The sequence below is a fragment of the Balaenoptera acutorostrata genome, chromosome 19 (assembly GCF_949987535.1).
Source record: "Balaenoptera acutorostrata chromosome 19, mBalAcu1.1, whole genome shotgun sequence".
In the NCBI taxonomy this organism is placed as follows: Eukaryota; Metazoa; Chordata; class Mammalia; order Artiodactyla; family Balaenopteridae; genus Balaenoptera; species Balaenoptera acutorostrata.
Genome location: NC_080082.1, coordinates 56,336,405 through 56,357,438, shown reverse-complemented (window position 1 = coordinate 56,357,438; position 21,034 = coordinate 56,336,405). Strand labels below are relative to the sequence as shown.

The 21,034-nt window shown below is 52.3% G+C and overlaps 1 protein-coding gene across 3 annotated transcripts in view; it reads right to left on the bottom strand.

Moving 5' to 3' along the window:
- Positions 1 to 327: 327 nt before the first annotated feature.
- The window catches only part of NECTIN2 (nectin cell adhesion molecule 2), a 29,226-nt gene continuing 8,519 nt past the window's right edge, over positions 328 to 21,034 (bottom strand). Inside the window, exons 2-9 of one of the 3 annotated variants that reach the window (XM_007168114.3) lie at positions 17,264 to 17,659; positions 13,836 to 14,132; positions 12,450 to 12,567; positions 11,626 to 11,774; positions 5,069 to 5,222; positions 3,115 to 3,178; positions 2,883 to 2,969; positions 328 to 2,220 (exon numbers count right to left, since the gene is read on the bottom strand). In XM_007168114.3, coding sequence (XP_007168176.1) covers positions 1,957 to 2,220; positions 2,883 to 2,969; positions 3,115 to 3,178; positions 5,069 to 5,222; positions 11,626 to 11,774; positions 12,450 to 12,567; positions 13,836 to 14,132; positions 17,264 to 17,659 — 1,529 coding nt within the window. In that variant the 3' untranslated portion in view covers positions 328 to 1,956. Of the gene's footprint in view, positions 2,221 to 2,882; positions 2,970 to 3,114; positions 3,179 to 5,068; positions 5,223 to 7,270; positions 7,952 to 11,625; positions 11,775 to 12,449; positions 12,568 to 13,835; positions 14,133 to 17,263; positions 17,660 to 21,034 lie in introns of those variants that run through there. The other 2 variants (XM_007168116.3, XM_007168115.2) reach the window with 2 other exon arrangements.

Genomic DNA, 21,034 nt, shown 5'->3' with positions numbered 1-21,034 from the left:
TCTTGTTACCCACAATGCCCCTTACCCATTTAACTGGACGGTTGCCGTAGACCCACCCCTTTCGTTACCCATCATGCCTTTTGGCTCTCTCCCCCCAACCCTTGCCCCAGTCACTGTGTCTTCCATCTTTGGCCCATTCATTCCTGTCCCATTACCCAGCATGCCTTCTGCTCCATTCATTTCACCTTGGTTGCCTGTACTACCTTTAGCCCATTTATGCCCGTTCATTTCCCTAATTCTTTTAGCTAATTCTTTTTTTTAAATACAATTTTCAATTTCTTTTTTTTTTAATTTTATTTATTTATTTATTTATGGCTGTGTTGGGTCTTCGTTTCTGTGCGAGGGCTTTCTCCAGTTGCGGCAAGCGGGGGCCACTCTTCATCGTGGTGCGCGGGCCTCTCACTGTCGCGGCCTCTCTTGTTGCGGAGCACAGGCTCCAGACACGCAGGCTCAGTAATTGTGGCCCACGGGCTTAGTTGCTCCGCGGCATGTGGGATCTTCCCAGACCAGGGCTCGAACCCGTGTCCCAGGCATTGGCAGGCAGATTCTCAACCACTGCGCCACCAGGGAAGCCCTTTTAGCTAATTCTTAATTGACCATAAGGTTTTGGGTCCATTGCCCATCATGCCTGCGGCCCCTATTTCTCCATTATTCATCCCTCTGCCCCTGGCTCATTCTTTCAGACCTATTACCCATCACGCCCTGAGCTCCTATTACAGCATTATTCATAATTTTGCCTTTGGCCTATTCTTATTGCCATTTATTCATTACGCCCGAGCCCCTCATACTTAATTACTGCTATTTCTACTTTGTTCCGTTTATTTCGGTCCATTACCCATTAGACTGCTGTTGCAGATTCCTTTTCGTTAATCACAATGCCCTGGACTCCTCCCCACTCCTTCCATTACCCATCACTATGTTTTTGGCTATGCATTTTTGCTCATTATCCCCTCAATTATCTTTTTCACATCTTTGGCCCTTTTCTTAATATCTGTAACCCATCTTGACTTCTAGTCTACTGATTCCCTCAAGCCCTGGACCCCCCTATTCATTACCCATTTTGTTCCACCCCCATCCCCCTCACAGCCCACAGTAAACATGAGTTGAGACCTGGTCAAAGTACAAACTCATTTTGTAGGAAATGCTGTATTACAAACCAATATCACATCCCCTACCCCTGATCCAGGTGATCCACTCTCCACCCCCCACCCAGGTGGGTGGGTCCAACCCCACTGGGCAGGAGTAAAAGGACTCAGTAGTCTTCAAAGCAACAGCAAATTTTCCGAAGGCTGGGGTCAGCAAGGCCCACTCTGCATGAAGCTCACCCCGTGTAGCCCTGAGTTGGGGCATAATTCTCTGTACACAGGAATTGGGGTAGTGGGAGCTCAGGGAAGGGTCTGTACCCTGAGACTCCTGCCTGCAGGAGGGAGGAGATGGGGAAGTTCTGCTTTGGGCTGGGGAATCCCCTCCCTCCCACCACTGGGGGACAGGGTGGGGACTGGGCGAGTGGGGCTCTGCCACCTGGAGGGCTCAGGTCTGAGCAACAGGATGCCCCCAACACCCACCCAAGCAGAGCTGTTAGGAGTGATGGCCTGAGGTCCACTCAGAGGTCTGGGGTCTTCTTTGGGATTTGGGGGGAGTCTGGAGATGGTGGGACATGAGAGGTATAATCTAAGGTCACAGTCTGAGGACCCCTTGGGTAAGAGGTTGTGCAGAAACCTACCTTCTCCAGCCCCTCCTAAGATAAGGTTATCAGTTTTCCATTGTCATGGCCCATTTCTCTGAGTCAGAGATCATGGATTAGACGTCACAGTGGAGCCACCAAGATAGAAGTCACAGATGAGATGCATGTGTGTTAACTGACAGTGGCCAAGCGAGAGATCAGGGGGCCCTAGATCCCTGGCAGAAAGTTGAGGGATCAAAAAATGAGAGGTGAGAGGCCAGGACCATGGCGGCTTACACATACATGGCCCGAGACATGACAAAGCCTTTGCCCTGGTAGGACTCAGAGGGGCTGGAGTAGGACAGGGAATCGTAGATGGGGTTGATCTTGTCCAGATAGTATTCCTCCTCCTCATCGTCCTCTAGATCCAGGGAAACCCTCTCCAGAGCAGGCGGCCCTGGAGGCACCAGCATGGGGGACCCCAGGTTCGTGGCCCCCAGGAGCAGGGGCCCTGACCGTTCTTCCAAGGTGGGAAGCTCATGGTATCGAGGCATTTCCTGGGGATGGGGAGGGAATGAACCCAAGGTCACCTCTTGAACATGACACAGAATCCCACTCTGCTCCTTGACCCTCAAATCCTGATCACCATCTCCCCATGCCAACCAGACCTGACCTCACCCTATGTCACCCCTTGTCACCTGGGTTGATATTGAACTGGGACAATCATACAGCTGGTCCCTAACTCAAAGCCCAGAGCATGGACTCTACCCTGTTAATCCTGAGCCTCTCCTTTTCTTTTGATCACTGACCCCAAGTCTTTCCCCATGAGCCTTTGACTTCAATCTTGACCTAAGCTTAAGCTCTAAATAGCCCCTTGAAAATTGACTTGTCTCAAACTCAACATCCAACCTCTGATCTCCAGGAGGCCACTGAGGGCAGTGACTGTCTGTCTTGTCCCAGCTCCAGGTACAGTGTCTGGCAAATGGAGATACTCAACCAGTCTTCTTTGATGGGATGACTTAAAACTCTCACCCCATGTCCTTGGACTTTTACAACCATGACCTCCCCCACTGAATCCTAAATGTATCTCAGAGCTCTAAGGTCTGACCAGAGATACAGCTCTGAACTTGAGTTGTAACCTTTAGTCCTTGACCTCTTATGTAAGGAGGCCCTTAAACTCAGATCCCAAACCCACCCTTGTCCTCTCCCGAGCTCCTACCTGCTCAGCGCACGAGACACTAGCATCAAAGTAGGGGGTCTTGAGTGGGCTGTGCTCCGAGGCCCCCAGGGTGAAGAGCTGGGAGGGCTGCGATGCGACAGAGAGGGACAGGTCAGGACCACCCCCCCTCCCAGACAGCCTCTCCCCACCAGTCCCCCCTCCCAGCCCCGGCCTCAGTGGCAAAAGTGGTGTGGGGATGTGGGGGCAGCCTGGCTCCAGGGGAAGTGCTCACCATCTCCGGCTCCTCCAGCTTTGCCTTTGGAGTCGGCGGCTTGTATGAGGGAGGCCCCTCTAGGCTGTGGGGTAGGAGGTAGGTCAGGTGAAGGCTAAGCCCTGAGAAGCCCTCTACCCCAGGGCCACTGCACAGTTCTTTCCTCTGTCTGATCTCTCTTTCCATCACCCACCTCCCCTTACCCAGCTGACTCCTACTCATCCCGTGAATTTCTCTTCTTCCAGGAAGCCCTCCTGACTCTCCAGGAGGATCCGGAACTCCTGTTATATGATCATATCTACCTATACGTCTCTCACAGGGCACTTACTGAGTTTGTATTTGAAATATTATTTCTGATCTCATTCAACGACTGTACCCCACTGTGAGCAACGTGAGGGAAAAAAAATGAGATCTGTGTTGTCAACATGGTGTTCCCAGAACACACTATGAGGAATATCAGGAAATATTTGTTAGAAGAGGGAATGAAAAAAATGAATAAAATGCTTTCCTGCCCCCCAAACTATGTTAAATTCCCTCATTCTACACACCCTCAGACCAGAGCATCCTATATATATAATAATGATGGAGGCTTACTATGCCTTCAATCCCCAGCTCAGATGTCCCTGCCTCCAGGAAGCCCTCCCTGATCTTTCAGGCTGAGTCAGGTGCCCCCTCTAGCCTCTCCCAGCTCCCTCAGCTTCCCTAGCCCATCCCTGGCCATGCTGGACTCTCACTGTCTGGGAAAAGGTCTGTCTCCTTGAGACTGTGAACCCTGGGAGGCCAGGGCCAGGGCCATCTCAGACACCACTGGGTCTCATGGGCTTAGAAGAAGAGATCAACAGCAAGTTGTTGGTTTGCATTGACTAGGTGATTAAGACAGTGGTTCACAAACTTTCTTGTGCATCTTAGGGAGTTTGTTATAAATACAGATGCCAAGCCCTTCTTGTAAAAGTTCTGATTCAATAGGTTTGGTGTAAGCCCAGGAAGGTGCATTTTTAACAAGTGTTCCCCCTCAAACACACTGGGTCATATTATTTCAGAACCATTTTGCCCCCAAAATGCTTTCTTGCTGGATGAATTTCAGCAAGTGATTTCAGCTCTCTGAACCTGTTTCCTCTTTGAGAAAATGGGTACCCTTAGCTCCATCTGAAAATTTAGGTTTCCATGATATTATATGTTTATGTGTGTGGACGTGTTTTATTTTTTAAATTTATTTTATTTTTTTGGACATCTTTTAAGTGTTTGTCTCATCGTTGTGTTCCTAGCTTTCAGGGTCTTGCCCCAAGTGGGTACTTTCTGAATACCTATTGAACGAATGAATGAATGGATGGATGTGAGGCTTCATTGAGATCACACATGTAACATACATCTCGTCAAGCCTGGCACATAAGTGTTCTACAAAGAGAAGTGGGGCTAGTTTCCCCCAATATCTAGGTTCCTCTTTTCTCATAGTAATAGAGATTTTGGCTGGGTACGTGGCCACCAGAATAAAGACTACGTTTCCCAGCTTCCTTTGCAGCTGAGGCAGCCATGTGACTAGGCCACTGGGAAATGGGAAATGAGAGGAAGTGATGGGTTCCCTTACAGGGCTGCCGACTGCCCTCTATTTCCATGTCCCTTTCCCACTGACAGGAATGGGGTCATTGAGGCCAGGATGGCCATGTCTGGTTGTCATGTCCATAGACAACAATAAAAGAGGGGGGAGCCATCTTGGAATGTGAATGAAGGTCACACGCTAGGGAAGGTGGAGCAAAAAGATAGCAGGAGCCTGGGCTCTGATGACGTCACAGAGCAGAACTGTCATAGCCATGATTTCTAGGAGACAGAGATAAACTCTCCTCTCCACCCCATTTAAGTCATGGTCATTTTGGGTCACTCAGCCATTGCTGATGACTTTCTCCCAGCCTCCTCCCCAACTCTGTGTGCCCAGTTCTGGGACCCCTCCCTCATCCACTTCTTAGGGCCCATCACTCACTCCTCCTCCTCCTCTGCCCCCTGCAGCCTCTGCTCCTTCCGCTGCTGTCGGCAGATGAGGATGCCTGTGGCGGCCACAGCAGTTGCAATGATGGCAGCGATGATGCCACCAATGATGCCACCTGTGGCCCCTGCGCCTGCTGTGTTGGGTGTCTCTGCAAGAAGAGGGACAGCGTGAGGGAGTCTCCAGGAGGAAGCCACAGTGCCTTATTCCCAGCCCCACCTCCCAAGTCACCGCCCACCTGCCTACCTCTTTTCCCGAGGGCAGAGGACATTCTTTTTATTCACTTAATCTTTACCGATCATTTGTTGTGTGACAGAGTGGTGAACAAAACATACAAAAGTCCCAGTCACATTGGACTAATGTTTTGTTGGGCAGGGAGGACACCAGTAGAGAAAGATACACAATAGCTAATATGCCAGGTGATAGTAAGTGATAGAGGATAATAGTGTATAGTAGGGTAGGTGATAAGTGACAGAGCAGGGGCCCTCAAGGGCAGTCAGAGAGAGCCTTACTGTGAGGTGACATTTGAGCAAAGACCTGAAGGAGCTGTAGGGGGTGAACCATGAGAATATGAGAGCATTCCAGGCAGAGCGAACAGCCAGCGCAAAGGTCCTGGGGAGGAAGCCTCAAGTTGTTTTTAAAGACAGCAAGGAGGCCACGTGGCCAGAGCAGAATGATGATGCGAGAGTGTGCAGCTAAGGGAAGGGAGGTGATGAGGAATGGAGAGAAAAGGCAAAAAATTGGGGGGCGGGGTGTGATACTGGATTTGGGATCAGACCCCCTCATTCGTTACATAGAATGGAGTCATCCTAGGCAGAGGATCATAGCTCCTGTAACCTAACAGGAAAAGGGGTGGAGAGAAGCCCATGACCCCCTGGGCCTCTCCTTAGTAACACTTCCCACTTCCTGAATCATTTTTGGAGCAATTACCTGTTTACTTGCCAATTTCCACACTGCACGCTCCAAGGGGTGGGGTCTGGCACACAGTTGGTGTTTTTCTAGACATGTAAGGAGGGGCCCAGCAGGGACACTCAGGGACCTACTGTCTGCCAGATCAGCCAATTTCCTGCCCCTGCCCTCCTGGCACTACCCTCCCATTGTGGGAGGAGGTGGGGGCGGGGGGGGCCTCGACAAGGTGGTACAGACAGTAAACAACTAAGGGAAATAACATGTGTGCCAAAGCCCCATCCACAGGCTTCCCCCTTCCATCAACCCCACTACACAGATGCAGAGAGAAAGCTGCCGGTGGGAATGCTGCCTGGATCCCTGGACTATCCGATTTCCACAACTTCCTGTTACATAGCCTGGCATCCTCTGGAGGGCTTCAGAGCGTGGGGGAATATCAGAGTAACTGCTGCTCGGTCTACACACGCTCACCCTAAAATTGCTGCTATTACCGTTGTTGACTGCACATCCGGGAGGGCAGGGCAAGCTCTGCCCGAGTCACCGCGGTGTCCCCGCACTGTGAGTGGAAGGCAATGCAGGTGGAAGAAACGGGCTCACCAAGCCCCTCTCCATGCCTCCACCGCAGTCCCCAGCCCGGGTTTGGGAGATTTTCTAATGGTTGGGGGGAGTGAGAAGGATACAGAGCTGCAGCCCCTCCCTCTGAATCACTGAAAATCCCCTTGGGCACAGCCTGGGGACAAGGGAACACAAAGGAGGTACGAAAGGCCACGGCAGTGTCTTCCAGAGGTGGGACTTTCCTGGTTTCTCAGCAACCCCACCTGCCCCATCCCCTCAGGGCCCCGAGAATGAAGGGGCAGTCCTCCCTCCCAGTATCCTCAGCAAGCTCTGGGAGGTCGGGTCTGAGCTGCCCTCAGAGGATCAGATCACAGCACCTCCCCACCTTCAAGGGCCCATAAGTCCAGGATCCCAGCCCCGCTCTCCCGGGGAGCTCAGTTCTCCCGCCAGTCTGGCCACTCCACCCAGGAAGGCAGCCTCTGTCCTGGAACTCCCGAGTCCAAGCACCAGCCTCTAAGCCCAGTTCCTAGTCCCACTGGCCTTAGGTGTCTCGGGCATCCAATGTGTCCTTCAAGGACCCAAGTGACCAGAGCCCACCCCCGCCGGCCCCCAACCCCAGCCTCACCAAGTCTAGCCTCCACCAGGCTCCCAGTCTCCAGGGCCCACCCCTGGGACCAGGCAGTCCCTGTCCCACCCCCCAAGGAGGGGGTCCGATGTATTACAAGACACCCCCAATGTTTTCCTCCAAGGTGTTTATTAACTCCTGAGTGTCATGGGGCCAGAGCAGGCTGGAGCCCAAATCGAGTCTCTGGGAGGGAGGGTGCTGTGGGTCCCCATTCCCGAGCTCCGCGGGGTGGGGGGTCCCCCTGCCCCATGCAGCCCTGGAGACAGAAGTCCAGTGTGTGACATTCCACCTCCCTCCACATCCCAGGAAAGGAAGTGGGAGGTAGCTTTGAACTCCAGTGTCGTCTGGACAAACAAGTTCAACCAGTCTGGGACCCTTGGCTGTCTGCCTGTCTTGGGGTCACACATAAACTGCCCGCCGGGAGATGAGGGAGCCGTCCAGCTGGGACTCCATGTCGTCCTCGAGTGCCGGGGGCCGAGGCAACATGAGGCCTTTCTCTGCCTTGTCCTCCTCTTCCTCCTCGTCCTCCTCGTCTTTGCCCTCTGGATGCAGGGGACCAGGGGCAGTTGGCGTCCAGAAGACGGGACCCCCATTCCCAAACACCTGAGTTTTCGGATCGTAGGACCCTCCTCCGCTGCCGTCTCCTCCTCCTCCTGGACTCTTCCTCCTTCTCCTCACCCTCAGCAGGATGAAGGCCAAGGACCCCCCAGCCAGAAGCAGCAGCACCAGCAGTATCCCCCCACCAGCCCCCCATACCACTGGACCCACGTCTCGGGGCGAGGCCCGGGGGGTGTCTGAGGAGAGAGAAGAAGGGGTGAGAGAGAAAGGGAGACACGAGGTCAAGAGGATACATCTGGGAGGGGGGAGGGGGGAGGGGGGGACCCAGGACACAGCAGGGCAGTGATGGGAACTAGGGAGGTGACTCAACTTGGGCAGAAGAAGGTGGAGGGAAGGGAGAGCCCGTTCCCTCTTCGCTACAGGCTGGGCGCTTTGTGTGTGGAGGGGTTGCCAATGGGTGGCCCCCAGATGGATCTCCTTACACCTGCACAGTGTCTCCCCCAGATTAAACTTGCTAACAAAATAGAAAACCAACCAACCAACCAACAAAAAACCAAAATTAAACTTGCTAGCTAACATTTAAAGCACTAGGCCATTTCACCACAAATTCCAGATTTCTTTTAGAGGGAAAAAAAAAATCAGATCCCAGGGACTTCCCTGGCGGTCCAGTGGTTAAGACACTGCGCTTCCACTGCAGGGGGCGTGGCTTCAATCCCTGGTGGGGGAACTAAGATCCTGCATGCCATAAGGCACGGCCAAAAAAAAAAAAAAAAAAAAAAAAAATCAGATCTGGCAACACTAAACTTTCATCTCCTCCACCTGGTGATGGGCTGTGGCTGAGTCAGGCTGGTGACTCTGAAGGGGACAGAGTTCCACGCCTGGCCACCCCGGTCACTCGCCAGGACCTTATAGGCACCTGAGTTTGAGACCCCCTCCCAGAAGCTCTGAGGTCAGCTTCACGGAATCTTGGGGCTGATCCAGCCAGGAAGAGGCAGCCTAGATTTGAGCGTGAGACTGTCTGATTCCAAAGCTCTTTGCACTTGAGAGAAAGGGGATTGAGAAGGGCGAGGGGCCTCCTGGTAATTCCTCCCCCGGGAGCGGGAGCGGCTGGGAGCACGTGTCCCCAGTGTGGCAAGTGGGGCTCCTGAAGCCCACAGTCCCGGTTTCCTCTCCCAGTAGGGGCTGAGCTTGCGGGAGGGGAGGGGTCTGGGGGAGGATGGGGGGTGGGATCGGGCGGAGAAGGAAGCCAGGGAGCCCTAAGCGGGGAGGAGTGAGGATGAGGGAGGGGGCGTCCGGGCCCCACAACAGGGATACACATGGATGCAACTGGCATCTTATCAGACCCCCCCGCTTCCCCCACCCCTGCATGCAGGGTGTGATTGGGAGAGACCGGGGTTGGGGGGGGGATGGGGAGGGTCCACTTACGCCTGACCCTCCCCTCCCTGCGCCTCTGCACACCAGAGGGGCTGCGACCCAGGCATCTGTTTCTGAATGTTTTCCAAAAATGGGGGGTCACGACCTAGCGGGCTGTCAGATCAGTCTGGTGACTCACAAGCAGCAATAAAACAAAATAGAACAGAAAAAGTTTACCTCAAGTATGAAGGGTAAGTAGTATTTTGTGACACTTTTTAGGGGGAATATATTCCTATACCTGTACCCTGGAGATGGGAAAGATTTCTTTCAGTGAAGTCTGGAGACCAGTTTTCGCACGTGTCAGAACGTGTCTGTTACTGGAGATGATAATTTGGAGATGGTGGGTGAACGTGTTCCTGTCTGTGGGTCAGAAATTCTCTGAAGCAATGTCTAGCCTGTGGCCTTGCCTGTTTTTCGCTGGCGTGAACCCCAAACCGAGCGTGAGAGTGTGTGCGGGTCTGTGTGCGCATGGGAACGTGAGGTGTCTCTGAGACCCTCTGACGTGACCCTGCCAAGAGCCGTGAGTGAATCTCCTCTCTGGGCAAGGCCACCTGTTGGCACGCTCACTGCCCGTGATGATTTCTAGGGTGCTCAGAGGGTGTCCCCACGTTTGTTGGCGTCCATCCGTAGGTGCATGTCTTTGCAATGAAGCTTTTGACTGTCTGCGGGTCTGTGGTTACCACTGGGAGAGTCTCTGGGGGTGTGATTCTGTGTGCATTACCCGCAGCCCCCAACCGCCCAGGTTCTTGATGGGGCTCTGAGTATGTGTGTTTCACTTGGTGAATATCACCCAAGGCTGAACTCTGAACCCAGTGTGTTCGCTTTGGGGTTTCCAGTGGTGGATATCCCTGGGGTTTCTGGGTGTTTCGGGGGGGGTGTCCATGCTCTCGTGGCTCTGTCTTCCTCCAATGGCCCTCAAGTGAGATCCCGCCTGTGTTCTGCAGGCTCCACCCCACAGAGGTGCCTACTGACCCAGTGCGGGTGGGGAGACCAGTTTCTCCGGTGAGTATCTGGGATAGAGGTTCAGGGGGTGTATTTCCAGTTGGGCACCCCGCTGGGTGGGTGGAGCTGACCCTCGTCCGGCTGTTCCTTTGAGGGCAGGGACTGAGACTGGGTCACCATTGTATTCCCCACATTGAGGAGAATGCCTGGCCAAGAGGAAACCTCAGCAAATACTTGTCAGATGACGGTTTGTTGAAAGAGAATCTCCACAATGGGGTTTTTGGAGTTTCCGAGGGTGTGCACTTGAGAACGTCTTCGAGTTACCTTCTCAGCATCTGTGTGTAAGCGATGATATTTCCGCGCGTGGAATTGTTGCTGCCCGCGGTTCTTTTTGCTTCTAGCATGTCTGCGTGATGGTGTCTGCCTCCAGGTGTGTGTGTTTGTGCACCTGAGCGTGTCAGATGCACTGAAGGCGGGCCAACAGTCTCTCTGGGTGTGTGGTCTGTGACACTGTTTCTGAGTAGCTACATCATATCTCCCCGGCGAGTGTCTGAATTCCTCAAGAGGGATCCGTTTTCATTTGGGTGTCTTTCCAGGTGTGTGTGTGTGTGTTATGATCATCTCAGTACGGGGGCCTGCTTCCGTCTGTCTCCAGGTGTGGGTGTGTCTGTCTTCACACCGATGCCTATGAGTTTGTCTTTGGTTGTGTTTCTGAGGGGGCTCTCCTCCCACCCCCTGAGGCCCCCTGCCTCCCTCTAAGCCTCCCGGGCTACAGTTGTGATTGCGACCCCACTTCCATCAGCCCGAACCTGGGCTTTATTCTTGGCTTTATTTTTTTCCTCTCCAGCTACGTGTCTTGGGTCCTATCTGTGTTTTTGAGTTCCCATCGTGGAGACTCAGAGAACTTCTGACCCACAGACACATCAGCCACCATTTCCAAAATACCACCTCCAGGGAATTCCCTGGCAGTCCAGTGGTTAGGACTCCACACTTTCATTGCCGTGGGTTCGATCCCTGGTCGGGGAACTAAGATCCCGCAAGCCGAGTGGTAGGCCATAAAAAACCAAAAAACAAAGCAAAGCAAAACAAATCCAAAATAGCATCTCTAGAAACACAGACATCCCAACACACACTCAAACTGGTTTCTGGGTCATACTGACCAGCCCTCACTGTAAGAAGTCCATTGTTTCCGAGTGTTTGTCTAGCTGCCCTCACGTGACTATTTGTTGTGCAATTCTGTGGGCGTGTCTCACTGGCTGGAGGCCAGGCCAATGTCCCTGGATCTCTCCCTGAAGACCCTTCCCAGGCCTCTGCTTTCTAGGAAGACCCCAGCGCAGGTCTCAACATCCTAACTCCTCTGTCAGCGCCTACCCTGTCACCCCAATCAGATCCCACCTGGGGGCAAGCCACACCGGCCCCCTCCCATCATTGAGGCGGGTCTGAATTCTCCCCAGGTCGGCGGCGCAGCCTCCTCCAGTGCAGCCCCAGAACCCAGAAGGGAGGAACACTTGGGGAGCAGACCCAGTCGTACACACCATCCCCAAGACCCGCTTACCTCGAACTAGGACCACCTGCTCGGCGTGGCCCGTGCCCACGGCGTTGGTGACGGTGCAGATGAAGGTGGTGTTGAAGAGCCGGTCCACCGAGTGGACGATCAGCTTGGGGCCCTGGGCTACTGCTGAGGCTGGGAAGACGCCTGAAGTCCTGGGGGGTTTGGGGGGTCACATGAGAAGGACAGCATGGTCCATGGGGAGTACAGGTCTGACAGCGCTCAGGAGCCAGGCTCTACGGACCTGAAACTTACTCCTTAACACCCCAAACTGCGAGCTCCCTCCTTCTGGAGGACTCACGGTTTCGGGCCGCTGGTGCTCGTCTCACGACATAGTAGTCTGGGCCCCCTGCCCCTCCTCCCTCAGCCCCAGGATCATGGTCCCCGGCCCCTCCCCCCTCAGACCCAGGATCCAGACCCCCGGCCCCTCCTCCCTCACACCCAGGATCCAGACCCCCGGCCCCTCCTCCCTCAGACCCAGGATCCAGACCCCCGGCCCCTCCTCCCTCAGACCCAGGATCATGGTCCCCGGCCCCTCCCCCCTCAGACCCAGGATCCAGACCCCCGGCTCCTCCTCCCTCAGACCCAGGATCCAGGCCCCCGGCCCCTCCCCCCTCAGACCCAGGATCCAGGCCCCCGGCCCCTCCCGCCTCAGACCCAGGATCCAGGCCCCCGGCCCCTCCCCCCTCAGACCCAGGATCCAGGCCCCCGGCCCCTCCCCCCTCAGACCCAGGATCCAGGCCCCCGGCCCCTCCCCCCTCAGACCCAGGATCCAGGCCCCCGGTCCCTCCCCCCTCAGACCCAGGAGTCTGGGTCCAAACAGGACTCACGTGCTCCAGTCGTAGCCTGTGGGCTCCGGTTTGCTGCGGACGTCACAGTTCAGGGAGGCCTCACTGCGGCCGATGTACCAGTTGTCATCATAGCCGGATATGGAGACCTCAGGGGGGTCTGGGGGAAATGGGGGGACTGGCTCAGTGACAGGGAGAATCCCAAAAGGGGTGATGGGTGAGCAGATAGATAAGAATCCTAAAGAAATGGGCTGGCAGGAGGCGGACCCATGGCGAATGGGTGGGGCAAATCAATCCGGGCTGTACAGACACTGTCCAGGGACGCGGCTGAGGGTCATTCTGAGGAAGTTACTGTTCGTTGCGGCAGCGCCCGAGGGAGCCACTCGAGATAATGTGTGTCATTTCTGACATGCCCAGAGTAGATAAGGGAGTTAGTTTAACTGAAGGCATTGTCTGGGGAACTAGTATAGAAAATGCTGAGTTGGGGTATGGGGTATGATCGGACAGTGGCTGGAAAAGCTGCTAAAGTAACTGTTTGGCAGGGTCTGTGGGAAGAGTGCCAGCGGGAGCCTCTCTGGGTAATATTAGGCAGTGTTGGTGTAAGCAGTTTGGGGAAGAGCTAGCACAGAACATATCAGAAGGGGTTGATACTGACAGCGTACAGCGGGGAATTCCTTGGCGGTCCAGTGGTTAGGACTTGGCTCTTTCACTGCCGTGGCCCCGGGTTTAATCCACAGAGTGGCCAAAACAACAACAACAACAAAACACATATTATGTTGATAGGGTACAGAGGGGCCAATGTGATTACACTGGGGGGCAGAAGTAGGTGTAGAGGCCCCAGGAGAGTCAGTATAGACAGTGTCCAGGGAGCCAATTTAGACAGTATGAATGGGGGTGTGTATGTAGACAATATTGGGTTGGGTAGTGTAGACAGAGTAGTGGATATAGACAGTGAGGGAGCAGTGTCAACTGGGGTCCACGAGAGCCAGAAAAGATTGCTGGGTGCAGTTGTGTGCTGGTAAACTGGCTCTCTGAAAACGGAGGGGGAAAAAAAATAGAATAGCCCTGATTTGAGGTGTCTGCCAATTTACTTGGTGTAAATACTCCACACGGCTGATTGAAGCTACCGGTAAGACTTCACTGGATGTGGAATTGGGAAGAAATGTATAATACCGACCCTTGCAAACCCATTCTGATTTACCATTGATTGTGGCAGCAAGGTGAGAGCCTAGGGAAGCCAGTATAGACAATGAGGGGGCAGTGTGCAGATGTTGTCCCGGGAAGCCAGTGTAGACAATGGGCAGGAAGGCAGTGCAGAATTTGACCCAGAATGCCAATGTAGACAACACTCAGGGATAGTGTATACGGTGCCCTAGAGAAGCCGGTGTAGACAGTATTGGGGGTGTGGTCACATCCTGATGCACTCACAGCGCACAGAGAGCGTCACAGGCAGCAGAACTGGCTCCTCAAAGCTCTCGTGCTCCACTTTGCAGGTGACCTTGACACCATCTGCTTGGCCCAAGGGTACCAAGGTGAAGCGGCTGGTGACGGTGACTGTACCAGGCAGGGGTCCTGACACCTGGCTCTCTCTGGCCTCTCCATCCAAGGATGAGAGCCAGGAGACTCGGGCAGGTGGCCGGCCGCCCGAGGAGACACAGCGGGCCACGGGTACAGGATCCAGACTGAGTGTGACTTCTTGTGTTTCGGCATGGTTCTGGGGCTGGGCTGGGGAAAGGAACAGAGGGCAGCGTGGGTCACTCCACACCTACAGTCATTCAACAAACACCTCAGCAGTGGAGCTGAGCAGTTAAGCCCCAACTGCCTGGGTTTAATTCCCAGCTTTGCTGCTTTGCTGCTTTGCAGCTGCATGGCTTTGGGCAAGTCATTTCCCAACTCTGTACCTCAGTTTCCTCTTTTGTAAAGTGGGGATAATCATAGTACCCACCACATAGGATTGTTGTACAGATTAAATAAATTGATATGTAAAGCACTTTGGACGGTACTTGACACTCACTGTGTTATCTAAGTATTAGCCATTATATTTTCTGTTCTGCTCTGCTAGAAAAACAGACAATGTCCACAAGTCTGGAAGAGGCCGAGATTTTAAAAGAAAAGCCAAAGCAGAATAATGAGGTTCAAAGGTCCAGCTGAAAAGCCCTCCAACTTCTTTCCCTTTAATCACCATTAGATTGTGGTGCCAGAAGTGGGATAAAGGCAATGGAGCTTCCCAAAGCTGGAAATTTTTTGCCCTTTTCACTCATCCTCCTGGAAAACATGGAAAAATATTAGGCAGGGTAAACCTCCACGAGGAATAATAATGACAACCCACAGTTACTAATGTGTGCCCATAACCAGACACCTGAGTTCTGACACCTGAGTTCTCCACCAGGTGGAGAGATCCAGGAGGCATCTCTAGCTGCCTCCTGGATCTCTCCACCTGGATATCTCCTGAGCTTCTCAATGTGGCACTGCCTTCCTCTCCTTTCCTATCCTTCCTGCATTCTCTCCTGACCACCAAAGTCTCTGACGGGCCTCCCCACATCCTCCCTGATCACCCTCCCATCAGTCCTATGACAGCTCCAGGCATACCCACCCCATCCCCACTCCCACCCACTGCAGGGTCTTAGCGACTTGCACTGTCTGGAGTGCTCTGGCATCCCTTCTCCTTGTCTTACCTTCCTCCTCCTCCAGATCCCAGCCTCACTTCCTCAGGGAAACTTCCCTGACATCTGACTCCCCAAGAAAGCGGAGGCTTCACTGTTCTGTTCTGCACTTTTGTGGGCACCTGGTGCACGGCAGGTGCTCTCTACGCATCTCTTGAATAGAACAAATGATTGCAGAAGAGAGACCTTTGTGAGGGATGAGTGGGGAGAAGAGCTGTGCCTTATGCGAAACAACTGTGGTTTTGGGGCTCCTTGGGAAGGGAAGTGTGTTCTGAGGGACAGTACAGGGTACACTTCCCCAATTCTCTGGGGCTGAGAGTGGGGGAGATAAAGTGTCCAGAGTGACGTGGCTTCTGTGGAGTTGCCGGGGGAAGATGGGATCCCAGGGGATTGCCAAGATTTAGCAAGAAATAGCATCTTCAAAAAGACGCCTTCCCTAAGTCTTCCCCATTTCGCCAAGTGGTTGTGCGGGTCACCTTCCTGCTGGACCAGAAGGCTGGGAGTTCTTGCTCCTCCTCCTCCGTTAATTCACAGACAAGCACCTTCTATCTCTTAAAAGTGTGATTATTTCACTTTATTCCACTTCTCTCTTTATTCCACTCCCCTCCCCTCCTGCTTCTTCCCCCTTCCAAGCCAGTGCCTCCTCTCACCTGGTCTCCTTGCTTCCCTCTACCTTTGTCTACCCCTCTGATGGGCCCACACACAGCAGCCAGTCATCTTTTTAAAGCAATTTCAAGAGCCTGGTCAAGGTGCTCTTATGGTTTGAAATCCTCTGATGGCTCCAAATAATATTTCAGATAAAGGGGATTCCCTGGTGGTCCAGTGGTTAGGACTCCAAGCTTTCACTGCCAAAGGTATGGGTTCAATCCCTGGTCGGGGAACTAAGATCCTGGAAGCTGAGCAGCGTAGCAAAAAAAAAAAAAAAAAAAAAAAAAAAAAAAAAATTCAGATGAAGTCGAGCCACCTGGCCTCTGTCTATGAGGCCCATGCAATCGTCATGACCCTGTCGGTTTTCTTGCCTTGTTGAGGGTCACTCAAGCCCTTGCCACCAGCCCCACCAGCCTCCTTTCTAGAACATGCCAAGCTGGCTCTCATGTCCCAGCGTATGCATAGGCTGTTCCCTCTGCTTGGGCATTCATTCCTCTGCCCGTGGACGTGTCCCCGAGGGTGGCTCCTGCTTACACTTTGGGACTCGACGAAGAGGACTTTGCTGACCGTTCTATCTAAATGAGTCCACTGGGGCCCTCACTCTGAGTATTGCAACATCCTGGTGTTTCCTTTCTTTGCCAAATTGATTATTCTCTGGCTTTAACTCTAAAATATTTCCAGAATCCAATCTCTTCCCATCACCCCCACTGCCTCCATCTTGGTCTAGTTGCCATCACCTCCCACCTGGACTTATGCCATCACCTCCTTTGTGGTCTCCCAGCCTCCACCCTCACCCACCACATAGCCAGAAGGAGCCTGTGAAAACCCAAGCCAGATCACATCCCTCTTCTGTTCAGAACTTCCTGTAGCTCTTGTTCTCTCAAGGCAAAAGCCAAAATCTTCACGTGGTCCATGAGGCTGTGATCTGTGCTCCCCCATCACCTCCTCAACCTCGCCTCCTTCTACTTTCCTCCATTCATGCATCTCCAGCCACACTGACTTCCTTGCTCTTCCTCAGACATTCCAGGTGTGCCCTGCCTCAGGGCCTTTGCACTTGCTATTCCCACTGCCTGAAACTCTCTTCCCTAGACCTGCAGGGCTCCCTCACCTCCTAGTTTGGGTTAGCACCAGACCACCCTCGCTTACAATTGTAACCTGCTCCCCTCCAACTTCTGAAGCACCTATAACCACCTGACTCGCTCTTATTTTTCTTATTTATGTTATCTACTCCTTTGTTTGGAGTCTAAGCTCCAGGAGGGCAGGGAGTGCTGTCTTCCTCACTGCTTTATCCCTAGAGCCTAGCATAGTGCCTGGCACAGAGTAGGTACTCAATTTGCTGAATGCTTGTTGCCGGCTGTCTCTCCAACTTGCAGAACAGCGTGTGGCAAACAGTAGGTGCTTAATGAATAGCTGCCCATTGGCTGAAGGTCACGGACAAGGTCGATATCACAGCTAAAGAGGAGAAACAGGCCGGTGAGGGGCTCTCGCGCATTGCACCCCCGGACTCTCCCACTTCGTTGCAGCCCTGCCCCCACCCCTGCTCACCTATGACTCTGAGCCAGGTCACTCCCCGACTGGTGCCCCGGGGGAAGGTGGCAAACTCGCAGGTGTAGTTGCCCTCGTCCTCCACCGTCAGCCCCCGGAGGGCCAGCGTGGCGTCCCGCACCTCCAGCTCTGTGCCTTGCCCGGCCCCGGTGCTCTGCCCGGCATTGACGAAGGACAGCCGCTCCTTGCCAGGCTTCGGGCTGGGGAAGCTGGGACCATACAGGGGGTGGAAGATGGCCACGTTCTGATTACCCTCAGGCGCATCCAGGCGCAGCCACGTCACCTGTGACACTCGGATTTCAGGCGCTGGGGGCAGCAGGTGGCACGGCAACTCTACGGTGTCCCCCAGGTGGCCCCGCACCTCGGCTGCGGCCCGAACTCGCACATCCTGGGCTCCTGCGGACAGAGGAGAGAGAGAGAGGTCGGGTCAGTGAAGGACCCAGACACCTCCTGGCCAGGCCAGGCCATCACTGAGGGGCTGCCCCCCCCTGAAATGCAGACCCGCAATGCAATGCAGGAATCTTTATGAAATCCCAATTCCCAAAAGGCCAGCCAGAAAGACAGTTTGAGGAAAACTAGGGACATTTGTGTCCAGGCTAGATGACATATGATTATGGAATTACCACTCATGATCTTAGGTGTGATGATTAAATTGTGGTTATGCAGTATTCCTTTAAAATTAAAAACATTTTTTAAAAATTTTATTTTATTTTATGCCATGCCGCATAGCTTGCGGGATCTTAGCTCCCCCACCAGGGATTGAACCCAGGCCATGGCAGTGAAAGCCTGGAGTCCTAACCACTGGACCGCCAGGGAATTCCCTATTTTATTTTTATTTTATTGAAGTATAGTTGACTTACAATGTGTTAGTTTCAGGTGTACAGCACAGTGATTCAGTTTATATATATATCTCAATACATATATGTGTATTGTATATTCTTTTTCAGATTCTTTTCCTTTATAGGTTTTACAAAATATCGAGTATAGTTCCCTGTGCTATACAATAGGTCCTTGCTGGTTATCTATTTTATGTAGTATTCCTTTTTCTTAGAAGATAAATGGCGGGGCTTCCCTGGTGGCACAGTGGTTAAGAATCCGCCTGCCAATGCAGGGGACATGGGTTCGAGCCCTGGTCTGGGAAGATCCCACATGCCGCGGAGCAACTAAGCCTGTGCGCCACAACTACTGAGCCTGCGTTCTAGAGCCCGCGTGCCACAACTACTGAGCCCGTGTGCCACAACTACTGAAACCCACGTGCCTAGAGCCCATGCTCCACAACAAGAGAAGCCACCGCAATGAGAAGGCCATGCACCGCAACAAAGAGTATCCCCCACTTGACTCAACTAAAGCCTGCGTGCAGCAATGAAGACCCAATGCAGCCAAAAATAAATAAATAAATAAATTTATTTTAAAAAAAAGAAAAAAAAAAGAAGATAAATGGCGGATGGGACTTCCCTGGCGGTCTAGTGGTTAGGACTCTGCGATCTCACTGCCGAGGGCCTGGGTTCAGTCCCTAGTTGGGGAACTAAGATCCCACAAGCTGCGCGGAGAAGGAGAAGGAGAAGGAGAAGAAGAGGAAGAAGAAGGAGATGATAAGGGGTGGAAATGTCATATCTGCGATGTACTCTCAAATGGTTCATCAAAAACAACAACAACAAAAACGATAAAGTGACGAAGCAAACGTGGCAAAATGTGACCCTTTGTCAAGTCTAGGGGCAGGGGATGAGGGAGGCTGCTGGGCCATTCTTCCAGCTGACACGTGTATGTTTGAAATTTTTCATTATCAAATGTTTGGAGGGAAAAAAGAATCCTCCAAAAATAACAAAAACCTAAATCTATCCCAAAAGAAATTGTAAAAAAATTCAAAGTGTGAGGATAGTTTTCATTTTTTTCCCTACACAGTAATAATACTTTCTCTCACCTTTCTATAAAACCTACAGCCCTCTGTGCCTTTTTTTTTTTTTAATTTTTATTTATTTTTTGGCTGCATTGGGTCTTCACTGCTGCGCGCGGGCTTCTCATTGCTGTGGCTTCTCTTGTTGCAGAGCACGGGCTCTAGGCGCGCAGGTTTCAGTAGTTGCAGCACGCGGGCTCAGTAGTTGCTGTGCCTATTTTTTTAAAAATAGCCTTGCTGAGATAAAATTCCCACTCACCCATTAAAAATGTACAATTCAGGGACTTCCCTGGTGGTCCAGTGGGTAAGACTCCGTGCTCCTAATGCAGGGGGCCTGGGTTTGATCCCTGGTCAGGGAACTAGATCCCGCATGCATGCTGCAACTAAGAGTTCGCATGCTGCAACTAAGAAGTCCGCACGCCGCAGCTAAGACCTGGCGCAACCAAAATAAGTAAGTATGTAAATAAATAAATGTCTATATCTTATGTATATTTTTTAAAAAGTTATACTAATAAATAAATAAAGTACGATTCAATGGCTTTTCATATATTCACAAGAGTTGTGCAACCATCGCCATAATCCAGTTTAGGACATTTTTATAATCCCCCAAAGAAATCCCTGTACCCATTAAACAGTCACTCCCATTTCCCCTCCTCCCACCCCCTAGCAATCACTAGTCTATTTTCTGTCTCTATAGATTCTCCTCTTCTGGACATTTCGCATAAATCAAATCATACAACATGTGGCTTTTTGTGTCTGGTTTCTCTCACGTGGCATAATGTCTTCAAGGTGTACCCACGCTGTAACATGGGTCAGTGCCTTGTTCCTTTTTATGGCTCAGTAATAGTCCATTGTGTGGATTGACCACATTGTGTTTATCCGTTCATCAGTTGATGGACATTTGAGTTTTTTCACCTTTTGGCAATTATGAATAAAGCTGCTGTGAGCATTTGCGTACCAGTTTTTGTCTGAAAGTACGGCTTTTATTTCTCAGCTTATCTTTTGTTTTCTGATTGTTAATAAAAACTGGAATAAAGGGGACTTCCCTGGTAGTCCAGTGGTTAAGACTCTGCACCTCCACTGCAGGGGGTACGGGTTTGATTCCTGGTCAGGGAACTAAGATTCCGCATGCCGCGCGGTGTGACCAAAAAAAAAAAAAAAAAAATAAATAAATAAAATTGGGGGCTTCCTTGGTGGCTCAGTGGTTGGGAATCCGCCTGCCAATGCAGGGGACACGGGTTCGAGCCCTGGTCCGGAAAGATCCCACATGCCGCGGAGCAATTAAGCCCGTGCGCCACAACTGCTCAGCCTGCGCTCTGGAGCCTGCGAGCCACAACTACTGAGCCCTCGTGCCACAACTACTGAAGCCCACGCACGTGGAGCCCGTGCTCCACAACAAGAGAAGCCGACGCAATGAGAAGCCCGCGCACCGCAACGAAGAGTAGCCCCCGCTCACCGCAACTAGAGAAAGCCCGGCGCAGCAACAAAGACCCAACGCAGCCAAAGATAAATAAATAAAATAAATAAATTTTTAAAATAATAATAAAAAAATTAAAAAAATAAAAACCAGAATAAAGATGTTTCTCTGCTGTGTAAGGCAGTACAGCATGGTGACTGAGTGCCTGGGTTTGAATCCTGGCTCGGCAACTTACTGGCTGTGTGACGTTGGGCAAGTCATTTAACCTCTCTGTGCCTCAGTTTCCTCGGCTGTAAAAGGGGGGTAATAATGGTGTCCATCTCCTAGGGATTGCTGTTTAAGGATTAAAGGATGTTTGTAGAGTACTTGGCACACAGGGCCCCCAGAAACACAAGATCAGTGCTTGGTAAATAAATATAGCCAGGTAAGTGTAATTACAAGTAGCCCTCGACACCCAGCC